The following is a 20,516-nucleotide window of genomic DNA, read 5'->3' on the forward strand; positions in this document are numbered from 1 at the left end:
TAACGAGCAAATAGATAGGTACCACTTTGAATAGTTGAAATATGCTGTATCAATATTACAGTCAAGGCAAAAAGAGATAGCACTGTCTCGGATTTCCAGAATGTTGCAAGCACTTTTAGCAGAAATCTCCTTGGGGATTTTTCAGTTTCTGTGAAGCAAGATACAGAAACATTTTTAAGGAATGATGTAAAATTCCAATGAAACACCTGTTTCATTTTCAGACAAATTATTACAGAACATTTTTACAAGTTAGAAGCTTAAGGCTGCAATCCCATATGCGCTTTTAAGGGAGTAAGTCCACTGGACACTGTGGCTCTTCTTGCTTGCAACATCAGGAGGCACTTTGGATCTCAGTTCATCAGAAAGTCAGATTCAGAGGTTGCAGAATATCTCCAATAAATTCAAATATTTATTTTCTTATTTTGAGAGAAAACATCAGAGCTTATACATGCTGGGGTCAGAACCAGATAAGCTACACAACTGAAAGTGCCTGTCAGAACATATGCTTGAGTGCAACATGGCAACATTACAATAGACTGCCAAATTCTTTTCAAACAAAATTGTTCCAGCAACTTCCAAGGAACGTTCTGGGCAATGGAAGACAGGCCTACAAAAAAACCACTTTATCTTGTCGTAATAACAAACTCTGAATTCTAGGAAAGCTCCAAGAGAAACCTAAGCAATCTCCCCACAAGGCAGCCAACCAAGCTCTAGTTTGAACACAACAGACTAGACTCGGGTTGTAAATAACATGGTCCTCTCCCATATGCTAAATATCCGCAGTCATTATTCAACTAGCAATGATTCCCGCTCTGCTCTCAACAGCAGATTCCGTATTAGGTAAGGAACTCCACAATACTTCCGTCCAACTAGAAAACATTAAAATCATGCATAAGACGTCCTCAAGCAGACAATAAAAATAGTTGCATATCAAGTTTCCTATGGTATATGTTCCCCCCACCATACACACAGTGCTGCTGATGTGAATGTATCATTTGTCAGGTTTACCAATGTTTCTTTCTTCGGACATACAGTATGTTTATCCCCTGGGGGCTGGGGATAAGAATAGGCCCTCAGTTGGGCTGTACTTGTCGTAAGAGGCGACTAAACAGCCACCGGGTAGATGGGACTCGTTAGCCTGGGAAGGCAGCTCATCTGAGAGAAGGAAAACTCTGATCCCAAACCTCTACTGCCTTGTGGCTACATCCAGTTATGGAAAAGGCTTCAGGAGTCAACCTCGAGGCAAAATCTGGAGCCAGAGTCCCTGAGGCAGTTCATGGCTGAACACAGTCACGTTATGGCAACTCCTGCAATGCCGCTGGAACCAACCGTATTGGCCTCTGCCTTTCCATTGGACCATTTCAGCGATGTGGAGAGGGGGGATTTGCTGTATGGGTAACAGTCTATCCTCCATATCTACCTTACCCAGGCTTCATGCACTGGAGAGGACACTGTTCCAGAACCACCATTCAGAGTGCAATACCATAGTCTTCCGAGACTGAAGGATGCCAACAATAGTATGTTCACCAACATATTTGGCACTTTCAACAAACAGCAATTTCACTGCTCACAAAGTAGAGGAGTGATGTCAATAGAGGTCATGTGCCTTCCACAGAGCAGGACAGTTTATAAGCAGAGTTAATATTCCTGCCATTTCTTATACTACATTTATAACTATTCATCCTAGTGCAAGATCTTTCTGTTTATTCCAACGGCACATAAGTCCAGCTTTGCCTCACTGAGCACAAATAAGTGGCTCCCTAGAGCAGACAGTTGGAAAGATGTCAACATGCATGCCTTTACTCTACAGTACTTTAGAAAAATCTTCAATACTCTTCATCAGTTTGAAAGAAGGGCAGAGTCAATGGAATAGCAACAGATTATAGAAAAGCACAACCGTACAATCAGAAAAGGTGACAGAGAGGATATAATACCCCACCAAACTGTCAAAACACCAATATATTTTCCAAATAAAATAATGAAGTAGAGGAACAAACATTGCTTAATAAACCATAACCAATGTGATGCTAAAGACACAAATTTCTGAGGGCCTGCAAATGTGGCAGGCTGTGATTGTTGCCGACCACCCTCTGCTACCGTTACTCTATTCTGTCTGTGGGCACCACCTATTCTGTCTGTGGGCCTCTCTTGCCAAGTAAATCCTAAAACCAATAAAAGTTGATCACCTAATTCAATTCATTTGAAGCCTGAAAAAAGCTCTCTGATGTCTCAGTAGACCTTCAGCAACCAATGTACTTACAAGAATAAGGAAGTGTTCCCACCAGCTGCCACTGGTTCAGCTGCTGTGATGTCACAGCCTGGGTAGTCAGTGAAAGTCTTACAATGCTTGGGATACACAGCTGTCTTTTTTGGAACAATGGGGAGCTAACGTCTCTATAGTTAATGGGAAACCTTGTTGCCTGACAAGTTTTTTATTTATACTTTTGATGACACATTTGTTTGCACAAATACATGGTGCTGGGTGTATGCCAGGAGAGCACAACCCAAGCCAGTTTCATGGCATTGGACTGATGGCAAGAGGCCTCAGGTCCCACAGGAAGGCCACAACTTTAGTTTTTCAAAGCAGTTCCACCCCACCGCAATAACACTAAACTGGCTAGCTTGAAAATAGCCTGCCTTTATTTCACTTATTGTGAGAAAATTCCATGACCAGCTGCGCCTTGCTTGCCTAGCAAATTTGAACTTGTGAACAAAAACCACATCCTGTGAGCTTCCTGACTTGGAGTAAACAAAGTTGTAAGCAATACAAAAGAAGTGTCCCCACCTAGCAATGCTGGGTGGGCGGGTACCCAGGAATGGGTGACACAATGACACCCCCCATGTCATCACATTACTCCTCATGCCTGTGCTGTTATCACACTCAATCTTCCCTCAGGAAAGCAAACCTTGCCTTGCTTCCACCTGCGAACTTCTGAGAGGCATGGCAAGGAGAGAGCACAGTCCTGCCAATTAGCTGGAAGGAGATGTGTACAGTCTGGCCCAACAATGGAACAGGGGAATAGTGGCCATGGATGTCACCAGCCACTGCCCATCTTCACCCAGGAGTGAGGCAAGACCAACAGCACCGGACTGAGCAGGGACATGGCTGGTCCTTACTCTTATGAAGGGCTCTGGAGTGATGGGCAGCCCAAACCTGAGCTGCCTGGCGTGCAGGGCTACAGGAGCACCAATTATGGCTGTCACTACATCCAGTGCACCCCAGGCAGCTGCCACCACCTCCCTGGGAGAAGGGGACTTTTATCCCCTTCCCCTGGGTAAAGTGAGTAGTCCTGCAATGGGGCTACTCAATTCTACAATGACCCGAGGGTCAAGTAGAATTCAGAGCCTATGTGTCAGGCAGACAGACCGACACAGAGGCTCAGGATCCAGCGAAACTTTGCTTCACCAGTCCTGTCTCTCTCCCGCTCCGCTCCCTCCCCTTGGCACGCCTCTTCCCCGCCCTCCCTCTGCCTCCTCCTACCCCGGAACATGTCCTCCCTGCCTCCCCCCCCCCCATGCCCACTCCTATCTTTACACTCCCTGGCAGTCCAAGCGACTGGTGAGTGGCAGAGCTCTGGTGCTCCACTGGTGCTAGGGCCCACAAATGTGCCTTATGGCACGTTTGTAACAGTGTGCGCCGGTGGTAAGCCGGCACACACTGAATAGGATTGGGCCCTAAGGCTGCAAGCTTACACACACTTACTTGAGACTAAGTCCCATTTAACTCAGTGGGACTTACTTATGAGTAGACATGCATAGGATTGCGCTCTATGGGAGGACAGAGATATGGAGAAGGAAGCTATGCAGATAGAGACAAGGAACTGAAAGAGAGGTAGAACTCCCACCCTAACAGGTATGACTAGATCACCTTGGTCCTTGACAATCCTCACCACTGATCTCCCTCTATGTCTCATTTGCAATCAAATGAAATGCTTAGTGCTTCTATCTTTTCCTCCTTTGTGTAAATGCAATCTGCATGTGAGAGTCTAGGACTCTTGGTCTATGTTTAGGGTTAGTTGTACAAGTCCTGGAACAACACAGTCCTGGAACGTGCTGGAATCCCTAGCATGTATTCACTGCTGAAACAGAGACGCCTGCGTTGGCTCGGTCATGTCGTGAGAATGGATGATGGCCGGATCCCAAAGGATCTCCTCTATGGAGAACTCGTGCAAGGAAAGCGCCCTACAGGTAGACCACAGCTGCGATACAAGGACATCTGCAAGAGGGATCTGAAGGCCTTAGGGATGGACCTCAACAAGTGGGAAACCCTGGCCTCTGAGCGGCCCGCTTGGAGGCAGGCTGTGCAGCATGGCTTTTCCCAGTTTGAAGAGACACTTGGCCAACAGTCTGAGGCTAAGAGGCAAAGAAGGAAGGCCCATAGCCAGGGAGACAGGCCAGGGACAGACTGCACTTGCTCCCGGTGTGGAAGGGATTGTCACTCCCAGATTGGCCTTTTCAGCCACACTAGACGCTGTGCCAGAACCACCTTTCAGAGCGCGATACCATAGTCTTTCGAGACTGAAGGTTGCCAATACAATACATGATACATGAGTTGTACAAGTGACTGCAGAATATATTGCACTGCAATTTTATTACTGATTTTCCCTCTCAGTTACTGTCTTTTTATCCTCTAAATAAAAGTTATCACCTTTACCCGTTCTTTCTTTCATCTTTATGCCATTTACTGAGTTGTCCTATTGGCCACTGCACTTGGTCCTCGCACAGATAAAAGGTTTTTCCATACATGCATATTATAGAGTACATATATTAAAAGCACACCTGGTAACACTCTGTCTAAATTAAACATCATTTGAACAATAACTTGCTGATGCCAATCAGTTGAGCATTTCCAGAGTTTTTCATGAGAAAGGGACAGACTTTCCCTCCCCTAGCTGTTTAAAAGGCAAGGTACTCAACTGCAGCCTAACTATTGCCTACAATGTACATTGGAAAGTTACAAGATACTCATTGTATATGGGTATCACATTCTGCTTTTTGGGTCTTCCTACAGCAGAGAGAGATTACCACCATTCTTCTAAGAGTGTGTGGGATCCCCTTCCCCGAGAAACTGGGATTGTTTTTCTGTTGCTGTTTTGGTATCTTATCTGTTTCTAGTGCTGTTTTTATTTACTACATGCTAATACTACATATTGTTATATGTTTTCGATATGCATCTGCTACATTTTACTGTACGTAGTCTTAAAATTAGTATGACTATAATGGTGGGACATAAATTTTTTAATTTAGTCCCTCCAATCTTTGGGGAATGAACCCCTGATCTTAAGCAAACTGGAAGATCAGAGGGCTGGTCTTGCAGTCCTATGTACACTTATTTGGTTCAAGTATCACTATGTTTGGGATGCATGAGACTCGGCTGTTTAACTTTAGAGTGATGCCGCACAATGAGTACAGAATGACTGCCTTTCCATAGACTACTGGAATATAGTGGCAGACCTCTTGTCAGCTATCTTTCCTTCTCTTTGCTCCCAGGAGCAGGGAACCCTAGCTTAACACAGAAGACCTGTCAGAAATCAGCAACACAAAATCCCAGTGGAAGCTTCTAGCTGAAAGGATCATTTCACAGCTGGGTTGATGACAGCAGTAGCTTCACACCTGTCACATAGCTCAGTTCAGCCAGCTAGCGTCTGTAAGATAATGCTGTCACCTCTTCAATGGAGCACAGGCAACACAGGGGCCCTTGGGAGTAGCAGTGAGGGAAATGAATAAGAACGGCAAACACAAGAGCCCAAAAGAAAGAAAAACCCAGAAGCATGTGTTTGGGACTACAAAATGTAAAACATTTAAGGAGCAAGGTACTCTAAAAACTCACCAAATCCTGAAACCACACCCAAACTCAAAACAGGCATCCCAAAACTCTGAGTAGGCCTGATGATGACAAAAAACAGATTCCCACGCCCTGGGGCTTTTCTCCTTCTTGCTGTCTGGTGGCTCAATAGAGGCCAGAAGATTCCACTGCCACCACAATTATTATTTAATCTGAAATGAAATTACACCTCTCCTCCCCAAAATCCCACCCCAAGAGAACCATAACCTAAAGGAAATTAACAAGTTCCAAAAGAGCCTCTCAAATCTCTGACAGATATGAGTAAGAATTTTTGCCAGTCCTTCTAAGTATTAGGGCAGGGGATTTCATTGTTTCTTCCTTTTAGGGCTTGAAATAAGAGGAGAAACACAAGTTATAAAGAGAGCTTTCCTCCAAAAGATGCAGAAACTGCACTCATAACAAACTGGTTCCTGAATGTTAGCAATGAGGAAGAGAAATCCCACTGCCTTTTTTGTCATCTGTGTGCTGCTGAGCTTGTAGGTACAGGATCACACGTTGATAATCAGTAGTGGTGGCACTTCAGACCAGTAGAGAGCAGGGCAGGAGCATTCTTTTTGAGCAAGCTGCCATTACAGAGAGTAAGGGCACAATCCTATGCAAGTCTACTCAGAAGTAAGTCCTGTTTTGCCAGAGGAGGCTTACTCTCAGGAAAGCATGGCTAGGATGGCAGACTAAGACTCCTGGGTCTAGTTGCCATAGTTCACAACTCAAATCATATGGTGCCTTACAAATGGCACATCCCAGAAGTTCTTCACTCACTGACAGCTCAGTTCTAACTGGGTTTTATGACAGTGGGCTAACAGTTTTGCTGTCTTAAATGGACATACAGAACCAGCGCTTCAAACGGTGGTGTTGGGAGGTCCACAGGCCCTCAGGTAAGCCAGCTCAGGGGGAGGGTGGTGGGAAGAGTGGGGTATGGAGGGGGGTAGGCATGGGGGAGTGTCTGGGCAGGGAGGGGGACAGGAGAGCAGCAGAATGGAAGAGCAGCAGAATGGTGGATCCTGGTGGTACCAGTGTGCATCCTTTCTTTTCCCTCTCCCTTACTCTCCTTGGTTCTGTTCCAGAAAAATGGATGATGCACATCCAAGGAGACTCATTCAGGAAGTGGAAGCTTGCCCCATGGTACAGAAACAAAAGTTCCCTTTTTCCAAGGAGGACTTCAGGACCCCTCCCCCACAGGATGCAGTACGTGCTCCGTTCATGTGGTTGCATCAGCAGGGGCATGAGTTAGGTTTGGGTTGCAAGTCACCTTAGTGTGGAAGAGCAAGAAAAGGGGATTTTTGCAATCTCCACAGTTTAGGGCAACAGAACAAACGCTGGCCAAAAAAAAATCTGGAAGAACACAAATCTTTCAAAGACTCTCTCAGCTGAGCCCCAGTCCCACCTCATGGCTAATGACACCACCCAGCTATAACTGCCAAAAAGAAAATTATAGTAGCTGCACCTGAAAATGTCTTCCTCTCCTGCACAAGCTTTCAGAGGCTCTGGGGGCTATTCAGCATGAACAGAAAACCCTTCTGGAATTTCATATCCTCCCTTCAAGAGTGCTAGAGAAATGTGATCCCGGTTTCAGAAAGTCTTGATCTATAAAAGCTGAACACACACCAGCAATCGTTTACTCATGTTCTAGGGTAGCTTCCCATTCACAGAAACAATCGCAGGTTTGTTTGACCAAAGTACCATAGCCAAGGGTGGGTGGGGAAGCTCACCAGATCAAGAACTGGACAGGAAAGCTGGGAGTAAGGCTTGGAGTAAGCTTTTTAAATGTCTTTAAAGGAAAAGAGAGCACTTTCCTAAGATCACTGTGCTCAGAAATGTCAATGTACAAATCTTAAAGTACATATTATTCACACTGCTAACACTTCCTTGTCCAAATGATCATCTTAGTCTAGGAGACCCTCCTTGCCCTCAACAATGACCAGATTGTGTTCAGCTGCTGAATTTTGTTGATTTGTTGGCTGATGTTGATTTTTTATTATGATTTCTTTTTAAATTGCTGATTTTGCCATGAAATTTAGGTACATGAAGAAATATAAATATTTTAATAAAATAAAACTACAGACTAGAGACTGACACAGGCTCAAATGACACATTGCATGAAGTTCTACGATTCATTTTTTTCACCATTTTTAAAAATCCAAAGTAGTCCTGAGTAAGTTATGAATTGGTGCAAAAAAGCGGGTGGGAAGAGGCTCCTAAACTCTCTCCCATCTGATTCTTTTTTCAGCTCACAAATCACCTACCACAAGTTGCTTTTTTAAAAAGTGGAGAAAAAGATAGAGGTTAACTTCTTCATCTCTTTCCCCTGCTTGTGAAACAGTAGCTTGGGAAGGGTAATTTTGATCTGAAAAGCTGACTGGGATAGAGAGAGATAAGGCATCTCTCCCTTTTTTTAAAACTCACCCTTCTCTGACTCAAAGGCAGCCCTCTTAAGGCTGCATTATGGTGTTCTTTGTATTTTTAAGTGGAAGATAGAATAAGAAACTTCTGGATAACTAATTGTTTGAGCTCCTGCTCCCACTTACTCTTTCCTTCATCTTTTTGCTTACAGGGGGGATTTTGCTTGGAACTAATGAGGAATGTCAAGAATCTCAGCAATGTTCACTATACAAACAACCACCTGTGCCACACACAGCATGGTATTTCCCTACTCTGTCGTTTTCACAAGCTGTGACCTCCCTTATCCCCACTGACCTGAAGATAACATCCACTTCCAGCAATTCCCAGTTAATATACTGCTTGTAGTTTTGAGTAGCCATGGTCTTACTTCTCTATATTCACTATATTCTTGACAATCTGGTCTACACAAAGAATTGAAGAGGCCAGACAAAATGCTATCTTTCCACATTCAAATTTTATTTCATTAGGTCTAGTTCTGCCCTCCCCTTTTTAATGAAAGCAGAACTTCTCTGTCACATATATGTATGCCTCAGGGGTGGCATATAGCCTCATGGCCTATCGTTTCTATAAAAAAATGCACTTTGTGTGTTTAATGTAGCAGTTGGTTTTAGAATCCTGTCATTTCACTATATGAATATATGATGCTGCCTTATCCTGAATAAACCAAAAGCTCCTTTGAGCCCTATACAGTCTACCTTGAGTGAAAGTGGCACTCCAGCAGAAGTCTCTCTCATCACCCCACTACCTGATCTAGAAGGCTAAAGCTGCCAAGGATCAAACCCAAGGCCTTCTGAATGCAAAGCCTATGCTCTACACCAAACTATTGCCCCTCCCCACTGTTTCCATTAAATGTTTTAGGTACATTTCAAGTGATTTCTGTGTTTTATCATATTATTGTGTAAGCTGCCTTGAAAGCTCTGAAGGTGGAAAAGCAAGGAAAACATTAAAAAAAAAAGACATTAAAAAACTTTCTGTACAGAAGTCCTGAGCAATACCACTCAGAAGAAGTAAAAATGAGGGGATGTCTTTTTTTTTTTAAAGCGCTAGATGCAAAATAAAAAAAAGCAACAGCTGGGACAAGGCTCTAACACCCCACAGATGATGCTCAAAAACAGGAAGATAAAGCCCATCCACGAGAACAACCATGGGAACTAGAATACTAAAGCACCATGGGGAACACCAAGTCTTCTTGCCAAAGAGTCTTACAGTTGAAAAAGAACTTCACACAGAAGAACTTCTCATTCTTAATTCTCCTCCATTTAGGCTGGCAAAGGAAGCAAACCTGAAAATCTAACCATTGTGAGATGGAAGCCAATTAAAGCCCAAAATCCTAAAGCACAATCTTCCATTTCCCCTGTCCCCGAATCTGTTGCTTTAGGATTTTCTTCCAAAGTGGTCAGAAATGAAAAGATTTTAGAAGGAAATGTGGAAGGAGATAAAAGTATAAGACTGGTTATTTAAGCAGTGACACAAATATGCAACTGATTTTAATGGTTTCATACATGTTGGAAGGGTCAACTCGACACAGCTCAGTCTTGAGAGCAGGTCTGACATATTTAGGGTACAATCCTAACCCCTTATGTCAGTGCTTTCCAGCACTGGCACAGCAGTGCCAATGGGGCATGTGATACATCCTGCAGTTGGGTGTCACTCATGGAGGCCTCCTCAAAGTAAGGGAATGTTTGTTCCCTCCCCTCAGAGCTGCATTGTCCTTATGTCAGTGCTAGAAAGCACTGACATAAGGGGTTAGGATTGTGCCCTTAGAGTAAGAGTAAGGCTGTAATCCTAACCCCACTTTCCTGAGAGTAAGCCCCATTGAACAAAATAGGACTTACTTCTGAGTAGACCTGGTTAGGATTGTGACCTTAGGCTATTTTGCTTTTTCCGGCATAGTAAACCAGTGGTTAGAGAGACTTCCAAGAATGGGAAAAGAATCCCTGACTTCTCCAGCAAAATTAGGATTAATTTATTAAGATATATTTATTTGAAGACAGAAGAATACAATCACATAAGCATATGTTAAAATAAGCAGAAATGATTTACAGTAAAACTCCAATGGTCCAGGATTCAATTGTTGGGCATTCCCAGTAGTCTGGCATCAAAACTGTCCTGGGATGCTCCCGGTTTCAGAATGAGTGGGCTCCTGACCTTGCCAACCCCTGTACAGGTCCAGCCACACCTTGTTCAGGATGGCATTGCAAGACAGACTATAGAAGCTGCTTAAGGACAACACCAACAGCTTTGCAGTAATGTAAATAGCAGCCCTGTCATTAGACCCAAGCAATAATGTACAGTAAGTAACAACACTAGATCTGGGTACCATCAACAGTGGGATAGCACTTCCCAATAGCCAAGCAGAGCAGATACCACCGAGGTCCCAAAGGTGCCAAACTTTTGAAGATTTACTGTATTGCCCCAAACTAATTTTTTTAAAAAAGGCCAGGAATTTTCAGTATGGTTATGTTTTCAACTGAATCACCAGAATGCAGAGCTGCCAATGCAATTACATTTCTATAGAAAACAAAAAGCAGCCTCTCACCTATCTCAAGCAGCATCTTGTGGTTTCAGAGACTTTGGATGAATTAAATAATCAAAGAACCGGGATCCCCCCTTTCTTACTAGAAGAGAAATACCTGGGGAAATCAGACTGTGACATCAGAGTGCCACACACTGGCGTCGCTAGGGGGCTGCAGGGGATGCGGGCCACACCAGGTGACGCGCTGGGGGTGACGCGCCCTGGGGGAGGACGCGCTAACTTCGCGGGGTTAGGAGCTACCGCGTCATGCCATACACCGTTAGATGCAGAATAGCCAGTGGAGTGCAGTGCAAAAAACAGAATTGAAATAGCTCCTTTCATTCAAAAGGTATGGCCAAAATACTGGAAGGAAAAAATGCATGGAGCCCTATGGAAAGTGAAAGTGAGCTGTATCGCGCGTTTACTCGTGAGTAGGCATACTTGCCATAGTCTGTCGGAAAGGGCAGGCTGAGAGGAATCCAATGACACCAGAATGGTCCCGATCCAATGAATGCAGCCCCCCCAAAACACCCGAGAAGCTCCCCCCTCCCAGCTGCGAGGCTGAGCCCGAAACGAAGTCACGTGGCTGTGTTTACTCGCGAGTAGGCGGACTTGCCTTAGCCGAGGCAGGCTGAGAGACTCCAAGGACGTCAGAATGGTCCTCATCCAATGAGTGCAGCCCCCAAAAACACTGGAGAAGGAGGTTCCTCATCCCAGCTGCCTCCCTCCTAGTTTATGGAGCCCTATGGAAAGCAAAACAGCCTCACAGTCGTGTTTACTTGCGAGTAGGCAGACCTGCCTTGGCTGGTGGTCAGGCCAGGCAAAAGCGAATGTGAGGACACCAGAAGGGTCCCGATCTGATGGAGCTGCTCCAAAAGGCAGCCTCCCTCCCTAAAAAGAACAAAAAAGAGGCTTGAATGGTAAAGGGAAAGTTTTCTATTTTGCACTTGTGAAGCCAGGTGGGTCTTTGTATTGATATGCTTGAAATAGAAGAACTTTAAACTGGGCACTGGGGAGGGCTGGAAATCTCACTGATTCTTTTTGGGGGGTTGGTATTGCAGGCAGACTACAGAGTAAGCTTCATTGACCACTATGGGACTTACTTCAGAGTAGACATGCATAGGCTTGGGCTCACAGGCTGCAATCCTACCCACACTTTCCTGAGAGTAAGCCTCATTGACCACAATAGGACTTACTTCAGAGTAGATTCACTTGGTGGAACAGGACTGGCTCCCCCTTATTTAATTATTTCTTTTATTTTGATTTAATTATTTATAATTATTTATTTTAATTTGCTTGATGACATCACTTCTGGCCATGACATCACTTCCAATGGGTCCTGGACAGATTGTCATTCTAAAAAGTGGGTCCCAGTGCAAAAAGTTTGAGAACTGCTGCAATAAGGTGTTAGTAAGCTGACACAGGGGTGTGTGTTTGTGTGTGACTCCACAAGTTTTCAAAATCACTAAAATCAGAATTTGGAGAAATAATACCATCATGTTAGATATCAATCAATGTGTAATTTCATGCAGAATGCAATGAAACAATCCACATTGAAATATCTGTGTTCTAACAAAAGGTACAGCCAAAAAACCTGGGGTGTTGCTCCACCCACTACATGGGGTGACACACAGGCCTCCCGCACCGGGTGACACGAATCCTAGTGACACCACTGGTGCCACAAAGCTTCTAGCCAATCAGTTCATTACTGAAGATTGCCCACTACTTGTTTGACCCAATAAATCTGCTTTCCAAAAGAAATAAACTTCATTACACAGGTAAAAGTCATAACAATGGTTGCAAGCATGAGGGTTCAAACATGCCCCTTTCTCGGCAGGGTTTGTCTAGCAAAACTTAGCACATGAAAGGAAGGTACTTGGGCATAATGCTAGTTGATGGGCAGGCACCTATGAAAGGCATATTTGAGAATCAGCCATCTGGTTGCAAGAACACTCATCAATTTCCTGACCAAGCTACTTGATTACAAGGATCAGTGAGTGTGTTTGTTTGAAAGGGCAAACTAATCTCATTTACCCAGTTCTGTGCTGCAGAAAATAAGCCGATTCAGGTTTCACGAGTGCAAGTACAGATACAAAACAAGCACATCATCACAAGCCATTGGGCATCCTAAGCAATAGGCTTGTAGCAAAATAAGCATTTGAGTCACACTTTAAAAGTTTTGGTACACATGGTGGTTTCCCCTCCCCTACCGGAGTTATGTCTGTGTAGAAAAATACTATGTGTGAAGAAGCCCACACACATTTATAACCCTCACAGGACCAACTTCAACATTAATAAACTCAGCTCCACTGAAACCCAGATGACTTACCTTCTTCTGCCAGGTATTAACTACCGATGTAACTGAACTGTGCTCAAAGCAAGGCAAGCAGAAGTTGGCTATATAGATTACTGAAACAAGTTGCATTTCTAAAACTAAGCAAGGAAGCGGGTAGAGTTTTAGGATTCACATATGTGTAGGCATGATGCATATGCAAGCTAACGTGGCATTCACAGCCACAGAATAAGCAACACATGCTTTGCACCTTGCAATCATTCCGGCTCTAAGAGTTATTTACGACCTGGCTCACTGGTGGAGTTCTGGGGTACTTACTAGTCGGTGAAGAATCTGGCAATTCCATATTGATTAATATCTTCTCTACTTTCCAGCAGCTGGTTTACTGCATCTTCCATATATGTGAGGACATGTCTCTGAGCTGAAAATAGAAAGGAAAAGAATATACAAGAAAACTGAAAAGTTCAGGGTCATACAACTCTATTGCTGCATGTCTTGGCAGTCTTTCTGTACACAGAGGTGGGATTTCTGTCCTGTTAGTGGTAGTTTAGTACCTTTATTTATGTTAAGATATTTAATATCACATGCCTCTTCTCTCTAGCTTCTGTGTACATTGGTGGACTCATCCTTTCTGTGCACCCTTTATTTCTCAAGATAAAAAGAACAAACACTGTTATGCTATCAATTCATTTTGTTATTAGACTAATAAAATGTGTCCCAATAAACTACACATGCATCCCATAGACTACAAATATTGGCAGTCTTTTCTCCAAAGATCAGTAAAGGACATGCTAAGGGTTTCAAAAGACCATTTTACACAAGATGATAGAGGGGAAAAAATATGCCGCAGGTTGTTTGTTGTGGATGTGTCACTCTTCACTTGCATAAATTGATATGTCTTCCAATCACAGAAGAAAAAGTTAGGGTACAACCCTAATATTTCAAAAATTAATAGATTTCATTAATCAATCAATTTGTCTACTTATGTTCCTGCTTTGGCTCTCCTATGATATTAATTTATCAGAAAGGCTATACTGTAGTCCAATTCCTTTTAAACCAGTCCACTGCTAGAGGTGACCTGGGAGTTTCCAGCTTATCACAATATGTATCCAGTCAACAAACATGGAATTAATTTCAAATTCTTATTCAAGATTGAGTCCTTCAAATAACCCAAGAATACAATCTTGGGATTACAGAGAATGGCATCCCTTTCCATAACTTTGATCTTATCTACAACCGCTTTGCAAAATTCCATAATTAAGGAGTATTCCAAAAAAATCTGCTGCGGAGTTCAACTTCTCCAGTGAGAATAATCCTGAAAATTATATATGTACTTTAAAAGAAATATCAACTAAATGGCAGCTTGTAATAACTTTTGAATCTAATGTTAAGCTTTTGATATTATTTTCCCACAATCAAGACCATTCATTTGAGAAATGGACTTGGTTGACCCAAGACTTTTTGTAATTTCCCCATTTATGTTCAAAACCTGAGCTAATCACATCTAGCTTCAAAAGTAGCTGATACCATCTTCTTACATAAAAAGCAAGATTTATATAAAGTTGACACATTAGATCCCCAAATGGTTTGCTAAGTAAAACTGTACATTTTCAAGAGCTCTGGAAAAAGTTTGTTAGAGCCTGACAAAGAGTGCCATTCATTTGTGACAGAGTTTTTGGACAAGGACAACTTAGTGAAATGCATTTGCAACTATACTGCTTTCACAAAGAGAAAACCACACAAGCAGAAGGATTTTGGCATGAATCTGCCCTTCTCCTTTTTGCAATTTTTGAACTAGCCACCAGCACAATATCCCCATTCCTGAGTAAGAAAGGGGGGTAATGATATTCCCACTGAAGAATAACTTTACTGCACAATTATAGGTAGCCTGTTTGATTTTTTTTTTTTAAGAAAATGATAGGAGTCACATACTGAAGCAGTGGAACAGAAAAGCACATTGCAATTAGGAAAATATGAAAATGGCAGGGACAGGGAAGAATTTTTCAAACAGTAAGGGATTGACAATGGTGTCAATCAATACAGTAAACTCATAACACACTTTGCAGGGGTGTTACTGCATCATCCAAAGGATGCCCAGAAAGTAGAACAGTCACTGACACCTCACTAAAGGGCATAGTATAGTTGGCAACCTTCAGTCTTCAAAGACTATGGTATAAGCCTACAGCACCCAGTATCAAACCAGAGATAGCAGGGAAGGGGGAGAATTATTCTTTGCAAGCAACTCTATTTTAGTGGTAACAAAATAGATAAACAGCAAATCCCCTGCAATAATGTGCTTGCAGGAGTATTATGTATGGCCCAATCCTATTCCAGCCTTATGGTGATAGATCTTACAATTCACCACCATAAGTCCCAGGTTGAAGCACAAAAGCTGCTCCACCATTCTGAAGGCTGGGCACACCAGCACAGAGGTCATGTGCAGGCACCACTGATGTGCAGAAACTCCACCATCCATTGTTACTGATAAGTCGGCTGCAGGGGAAATTCAGACACAGAACATGGGCAGGCTGGGGCAGGAAGGAGGTGGATCTTTGCAGTACTAGCGCACAAAGGATCATCCACCCACTCCCCAGCCCTGAGGGTTGCCAGAGTCTCCTCAGACACCAACCAAAAGCTGGGACAGGGTTGAGTAGACTCGTTAGAGACCAGGCAGCCAATAGACAAGTAAGCAAAACTGTTCTTTACTTATCTATCTTGGGCTGTCTGGTTTCCTGCTGGCACAGGGTACGAGTATGCCCTCTGTCAAAGATGCACACCCCGGCCTGGCGCAGAATCAAGTTGGGCCCTAAGTTAGCTCTATCACATGTGTGCTATGTTCACAGAAGATCCAGGGCTGATGTTTGCTCATTTAAATATGAGTGTGGCATACATAGGCAATATTCCAAAATCATCATATAATACGAAAACATAGCAGTTTTAAATTAAGCCATTTCTGCCCAATGTTACACATACGCAACAGGGATCAAATGTCTACAACTGTGGGCTGGGCAGAAATGGGTTAATTGAAGGCCCATATTCCAAAGCTATATCCCAACCCCATCCTTACACTACATCTTAACAGTGTCAGTGCAAGAATCAGCATTCCCTAATAAAACAGTAAGACAGAATAGAAATGTGAATTTTCCTTGCCAGTTCGGAACAGAATAGATTATGTCTTCTCTCCCCTACGTCCTTCTCCAGCAGCCAGTTAGCCTCAGAAGACCTATGTCAGAATTTGGCAAGTTACCAGTATTTATGCATGCAAATCTACTCCATTCATATTGGGCACTTACAATGGAAGGTTCTTTCAACTTGGCATGGCTGACAGGTGGGAAGGAAAGGCAGGAAGGCCCTAGGAGGCTTATGGAAAGTAATCTGCTAGTGGGCACCATCATTAAAATTTCAGATGAGCTTTGATTGCTAACAGGGGTTTTCTCCTCATTCTAGAAGACTGTTTAAAGTACAATGGCAGAATGGGTAAAGCACACGCTGAAAAGTACCTTGCAGGTGATAGTAAGACAGAGCCAGAGGTTCAAAGATATTATCTGGCAATAAAAGATACAGGGTGTAGCTTTATTTAATTATTTTAATGCAAAGGAATAAATTTTAAATTTATGTGAGTGATTAAAGAGAAATAACTCGGAGCACCTGTGATGCCTCAGGGAGGAACGAGTCATGCAACTCCGTCAGTCACACTCCCAAGTTCACAGCAACCAGGTTCTTTTCATCCCTTTTCTCTCTCCCTTTTCCCTGCATGCCCAAGTCCCGTGCTCAGTGATCAACCTCACAGTAGTTACTTGAGCCAGCAACAGCGCTCATTACATTCAAATACAACATGTGCCCGCTCTTAGGTAAGAGTAGGTAAGACTCCGTAGGTAAGAGTCCCGCTCTTACCTACAAACCTCAACAGCAATTGGCAGTCTTTTCTTTCTTTTCTTTTTTAAGTTGTGGGTAAGGAGGTGCTCTTCTGTTTGGTCTGGTCCTGTGCCCAAAGCCTTGAGCTCTGAACATTCAGTTAATCATTATGCACGCAATCATGCGAAACATGAAGTTATTAGTGCACCATGTCATCTGTAACTACAAGATTATGCTATGTAATATCCATTTACAAGATTATAACTCACAATACTCACTCCTAAAGTCCTTATCTGCAGTCTCATAATTCAGCAACAATGGTAGCTTTCAACATCAGAAAATACTTCTGAGCCAATTCCCATGTCTGCAGATCCTCACAAACAAATTCATCTAATTAAGGATAGTTGAAAGCAATATAATCTGTTCGTAGTGTTTCAAACGACTATCTTGAAATGTCATTACCACTCACTATCCACTCCTTTTCTCATCCCACTTTCCTGTCACTTCTCTCTTCTTTCTTTCATGGAACTTCTAAGATATATATTATGTTTAAGGTAATGGTTGGTGCAAGGTTAACTTTCAGTTAGACAATGCAGATACCCAAATACAAAGTTCTATATGGAAAAGGGGGCAGATGAGAGTAAGGAGTAGTGGAATTAAGAAGTTATGTTAATACCTTATAAATAGGAACATTTAAAAATAGTTTTAGTTTTTCACAAATTTTGTGATTTGGAAAAAAATGATGGACAGAAAGCAGCGTTACTTGTTTATATTCCAAATTCTCATTTCAAGTTATTGTTTTTATTAATTTTAAATACTTTAAAATTGTATTAGAAAGGTGATGGGCAGCCCAAACCTAAGCTTCCCTAGGGTCCAGGGCTCCAACAGTACAGAAATGGCTGCAGCTGAATCCAATGGGCCAATACATTGGTACAAACATTCTCTTATGCCATATCAACCTATAGTGGCCCCAATGGGTCTACTTGGATCTGCACCTGCCTTTCAGGAGGTGCAGAACTGAGGAGACCCATGTTGGGTCTCCTGGTTCAGGAGGGAGGATATGATTGGGCGGCAGAGCCTGCCGCCACTTCTACCCCCCTCCGAGGCCTGATACTCCCCTTCCTCTGCCCAGTTCCACCCGCTCACCACCTTCCGCCCACCATCCCTTGCCCTCAAACCCGTAGCATTGGCCAAACGTGAGACTTACCACTGCTTGCACCTCAGTGTTGACCTCTTGGTGCTGAGGCGCAGAGCTGCCTGGCACTGCGTCAGCACCAGCAGCACACTGCTACTGCCAGTGGCAATGTGCCTTATGGCACTTTTGTGACAGTCAGAGCCTGTGGTAGCAGAGTGCCACCAGTGCTGTCGCTGATAGGATTGGGCCCATAGTGTCAGCAGATGCAGACACAGCATTATTTCTAACTGGAAAAGTAATCTACAGGAGGCCCTCATTATCTGCGGAGGTTCCATTTCCAAAATCCCCCCAGATATCAAAAGCCGTGGATTTGGGCACCCTCAACCCTCCAAACTGGAGAGTGATATGAATGCCAAGGAGGCCATGCACAGCTTCCCCGGCCACAGGAATGCCCATTTTGGTTAAAAAAAATAGTGACTAAAGTTACTCTGGGAAACTGGAAGTGACTTTTATGGCCTTATATGGCATTCTGAGGCCTGGGGAAGCCCTGCAGGGGAGGTGCATGGGAAGCCCGAGGAAACACAGCTCCAGTCGGGTTTGGAGGGTCCAAGGTCAGCCCAAATTCACGGGTTCAGAATCAGCAGAAGATGACATCTGTGGGTGCAAAATCCACACAACACAGGTCTACTTATATTTTAATTTCTGGAAAATATCTTAAACATCAAAATGAAGTGTTTTGTGTTTTCATTTGGATATTTTAAACATAAAATGTGGTGTTTTACATCTTTAAATGTTTTTAACAAAAAACCTCTACTTAAAAATAAAGTACAACTTATTTTAACACTTAGAACTTATTTATATGAAACATAGTTTATTGAACTTAGAAAAATGTAACAAATAGTAAATGGGTCAGGGAGGTGAAAACAAGTAATATTTCACTAATGTTAACTCTAATCAGATTCTCTGAAATTTAGCCTTCCTCATTGCCATCAGAATATATGCATACAAGGTACTCTACAGCAACTTAACCTCCATTGCCTCCTTAGGTAATTGCCCAAGTGTGCTTCAGGGCTGATCAAAATCCATTGTTAAAGGGGTTATTGACTGACTCGCTGTTGTCTCCTTGCTTAGCTCTATTCAATAAGAAAATTAGACAAATGGGTCTCAAGGAAGATCTACAAGGAGCTGCTACACTTGAGACTTCTATCAGACTCTTGATAACAAGACTAATAGACATAGAAAGGCAAGAGATTTTGGCTGCAGCACAAAAAAAATGTTCACCCCTAAATTTCCATCTTAACAATACCTTTGGTCTACAACCAAAATACCTGTCCTTCTTAGAGTGCCCCTTTGAAAGGAGGGCTTTTACATTAGCCAGATGCAATGTGTTGCCTTCTAATGACCTACTTGGTAGGTTTAGAAATGCCCCAAAGGAAGAACGATTTTGCAATTGTGGCCTCAGAGAGGTAGACTCTCTTCCACACATTGTTCTGCATTGTGCTTTTAATCAGGTGCTTAGAGACCAGTATCTCCCCATTATCTGGAAACAAAAAGGTCTCTCTGAGATCACCTCTTTACAACTTTTGCTGGCAGGTGAATTTGAATCTGTGACCCTTCCAGTTGCTAAATTTCTACATGTGAGCAATTTGAAGCAGGCTAAGTTGCTGGTTCTAAGCAACTTGGAGTAACTGTGTAAGCAAACTGGTGTGTTTTAACTCTTATTTCCTATCTCTCTTTTAATATATACCTTCATACATGACTGTTTGGAGATATTAGTTGTAAAACTATATGCCTGTTGTATGATTTTTGTATGTAATTGCCCAAGTGCCCAATGGACTTATCCACCTCCATGCAGATAGAGTGACAGTCTATCCTCATAGGGAGGTGACCAAATGAGGTAAAATTATGGAGGAGGAAAAAAGGAAATGCAATTATTTCAACTAGGATTTTTAACCAATGCAATACATTAACAGCACGGGTAAAGAGTCAGAGAAAGCATTTCCTTGCCCAAGCCCCTCTTTCTCTTGCTGTCATCTGCACCCCCAAACTCAAATGCCTGAAACAAAGGAAATCTGCTTCTCCCCAGTGATGTTTTCTATCTGCTGCAAAGTCATTTAACTGTAACTAGGCAAAAACATTAACACTTTGAGGGTGCAATCCTACCCCTTATGTCAGTGCTTTCCAGCACTGGCAGAGCGATGCCAATGGAATGTGTGCTGCATCCTACAGTTGGGTGTCACTCACGGATTCCTCCTCAAAGTAAGGGAAAGTTTGTTCCCTTACCTCAAAGTTGCATTTCCCTTATGCCAGTGCTAGAAAGCACTGACATAAGAGGTTAGGACAGGGGTGTCAAACATAAGGCCCAGGGACCGGATGCAACCCGCAGAAGGTTTTCATACGCCCTCAGGCTTTCAGCTGCTGAGGTGTTACTGCTGAAAGGGCAGCCCACATGAAAATTGGGCTCTCCCATATC

At 43.1% G+C, this 20,516-nt stretch overlaps 1 protein-coding gene across 1 annotated transcript in view; it reads right to left on the reverse strand.

Annotated features, from left to right (window-relative positions):
- CSTPP1 (centriolar satellite-associated tubulin polyglutamylase complex regulator 1) overlaps positions 1-20,516 on the reverse strand; it is a 152,467-nt gene that overhangs the window by 113,175 nt on the left and 18,776 nt on the right. Inside the window, exon 2 of the mRNA XM_066633984.1 lies at positions 13,372-13,474. Coding sequence (XP_066490081.1) covers positions 13,372-13,474 — 103 coding nt within the window. The remainder of the gene's footprint in view (positions 1-13,371; positions 13,475-20,516) is intronic.

This window comes from Tiliqua scincoides, chromosome 1 (assembly GCF_035046505.1).
Source record: "Tiliqua scincoides isolate rTilSci1 chromosome 1, rTilSci1.hap2, whole genome shotgun sequence".
Taxonomy (NCBI): domain Eukaryota; kingdom Metazoa; phylum Chordata; class Lepidosauria; order Squamata; family Scincidae; genus Tiliqua; species Tiliqua scincoides.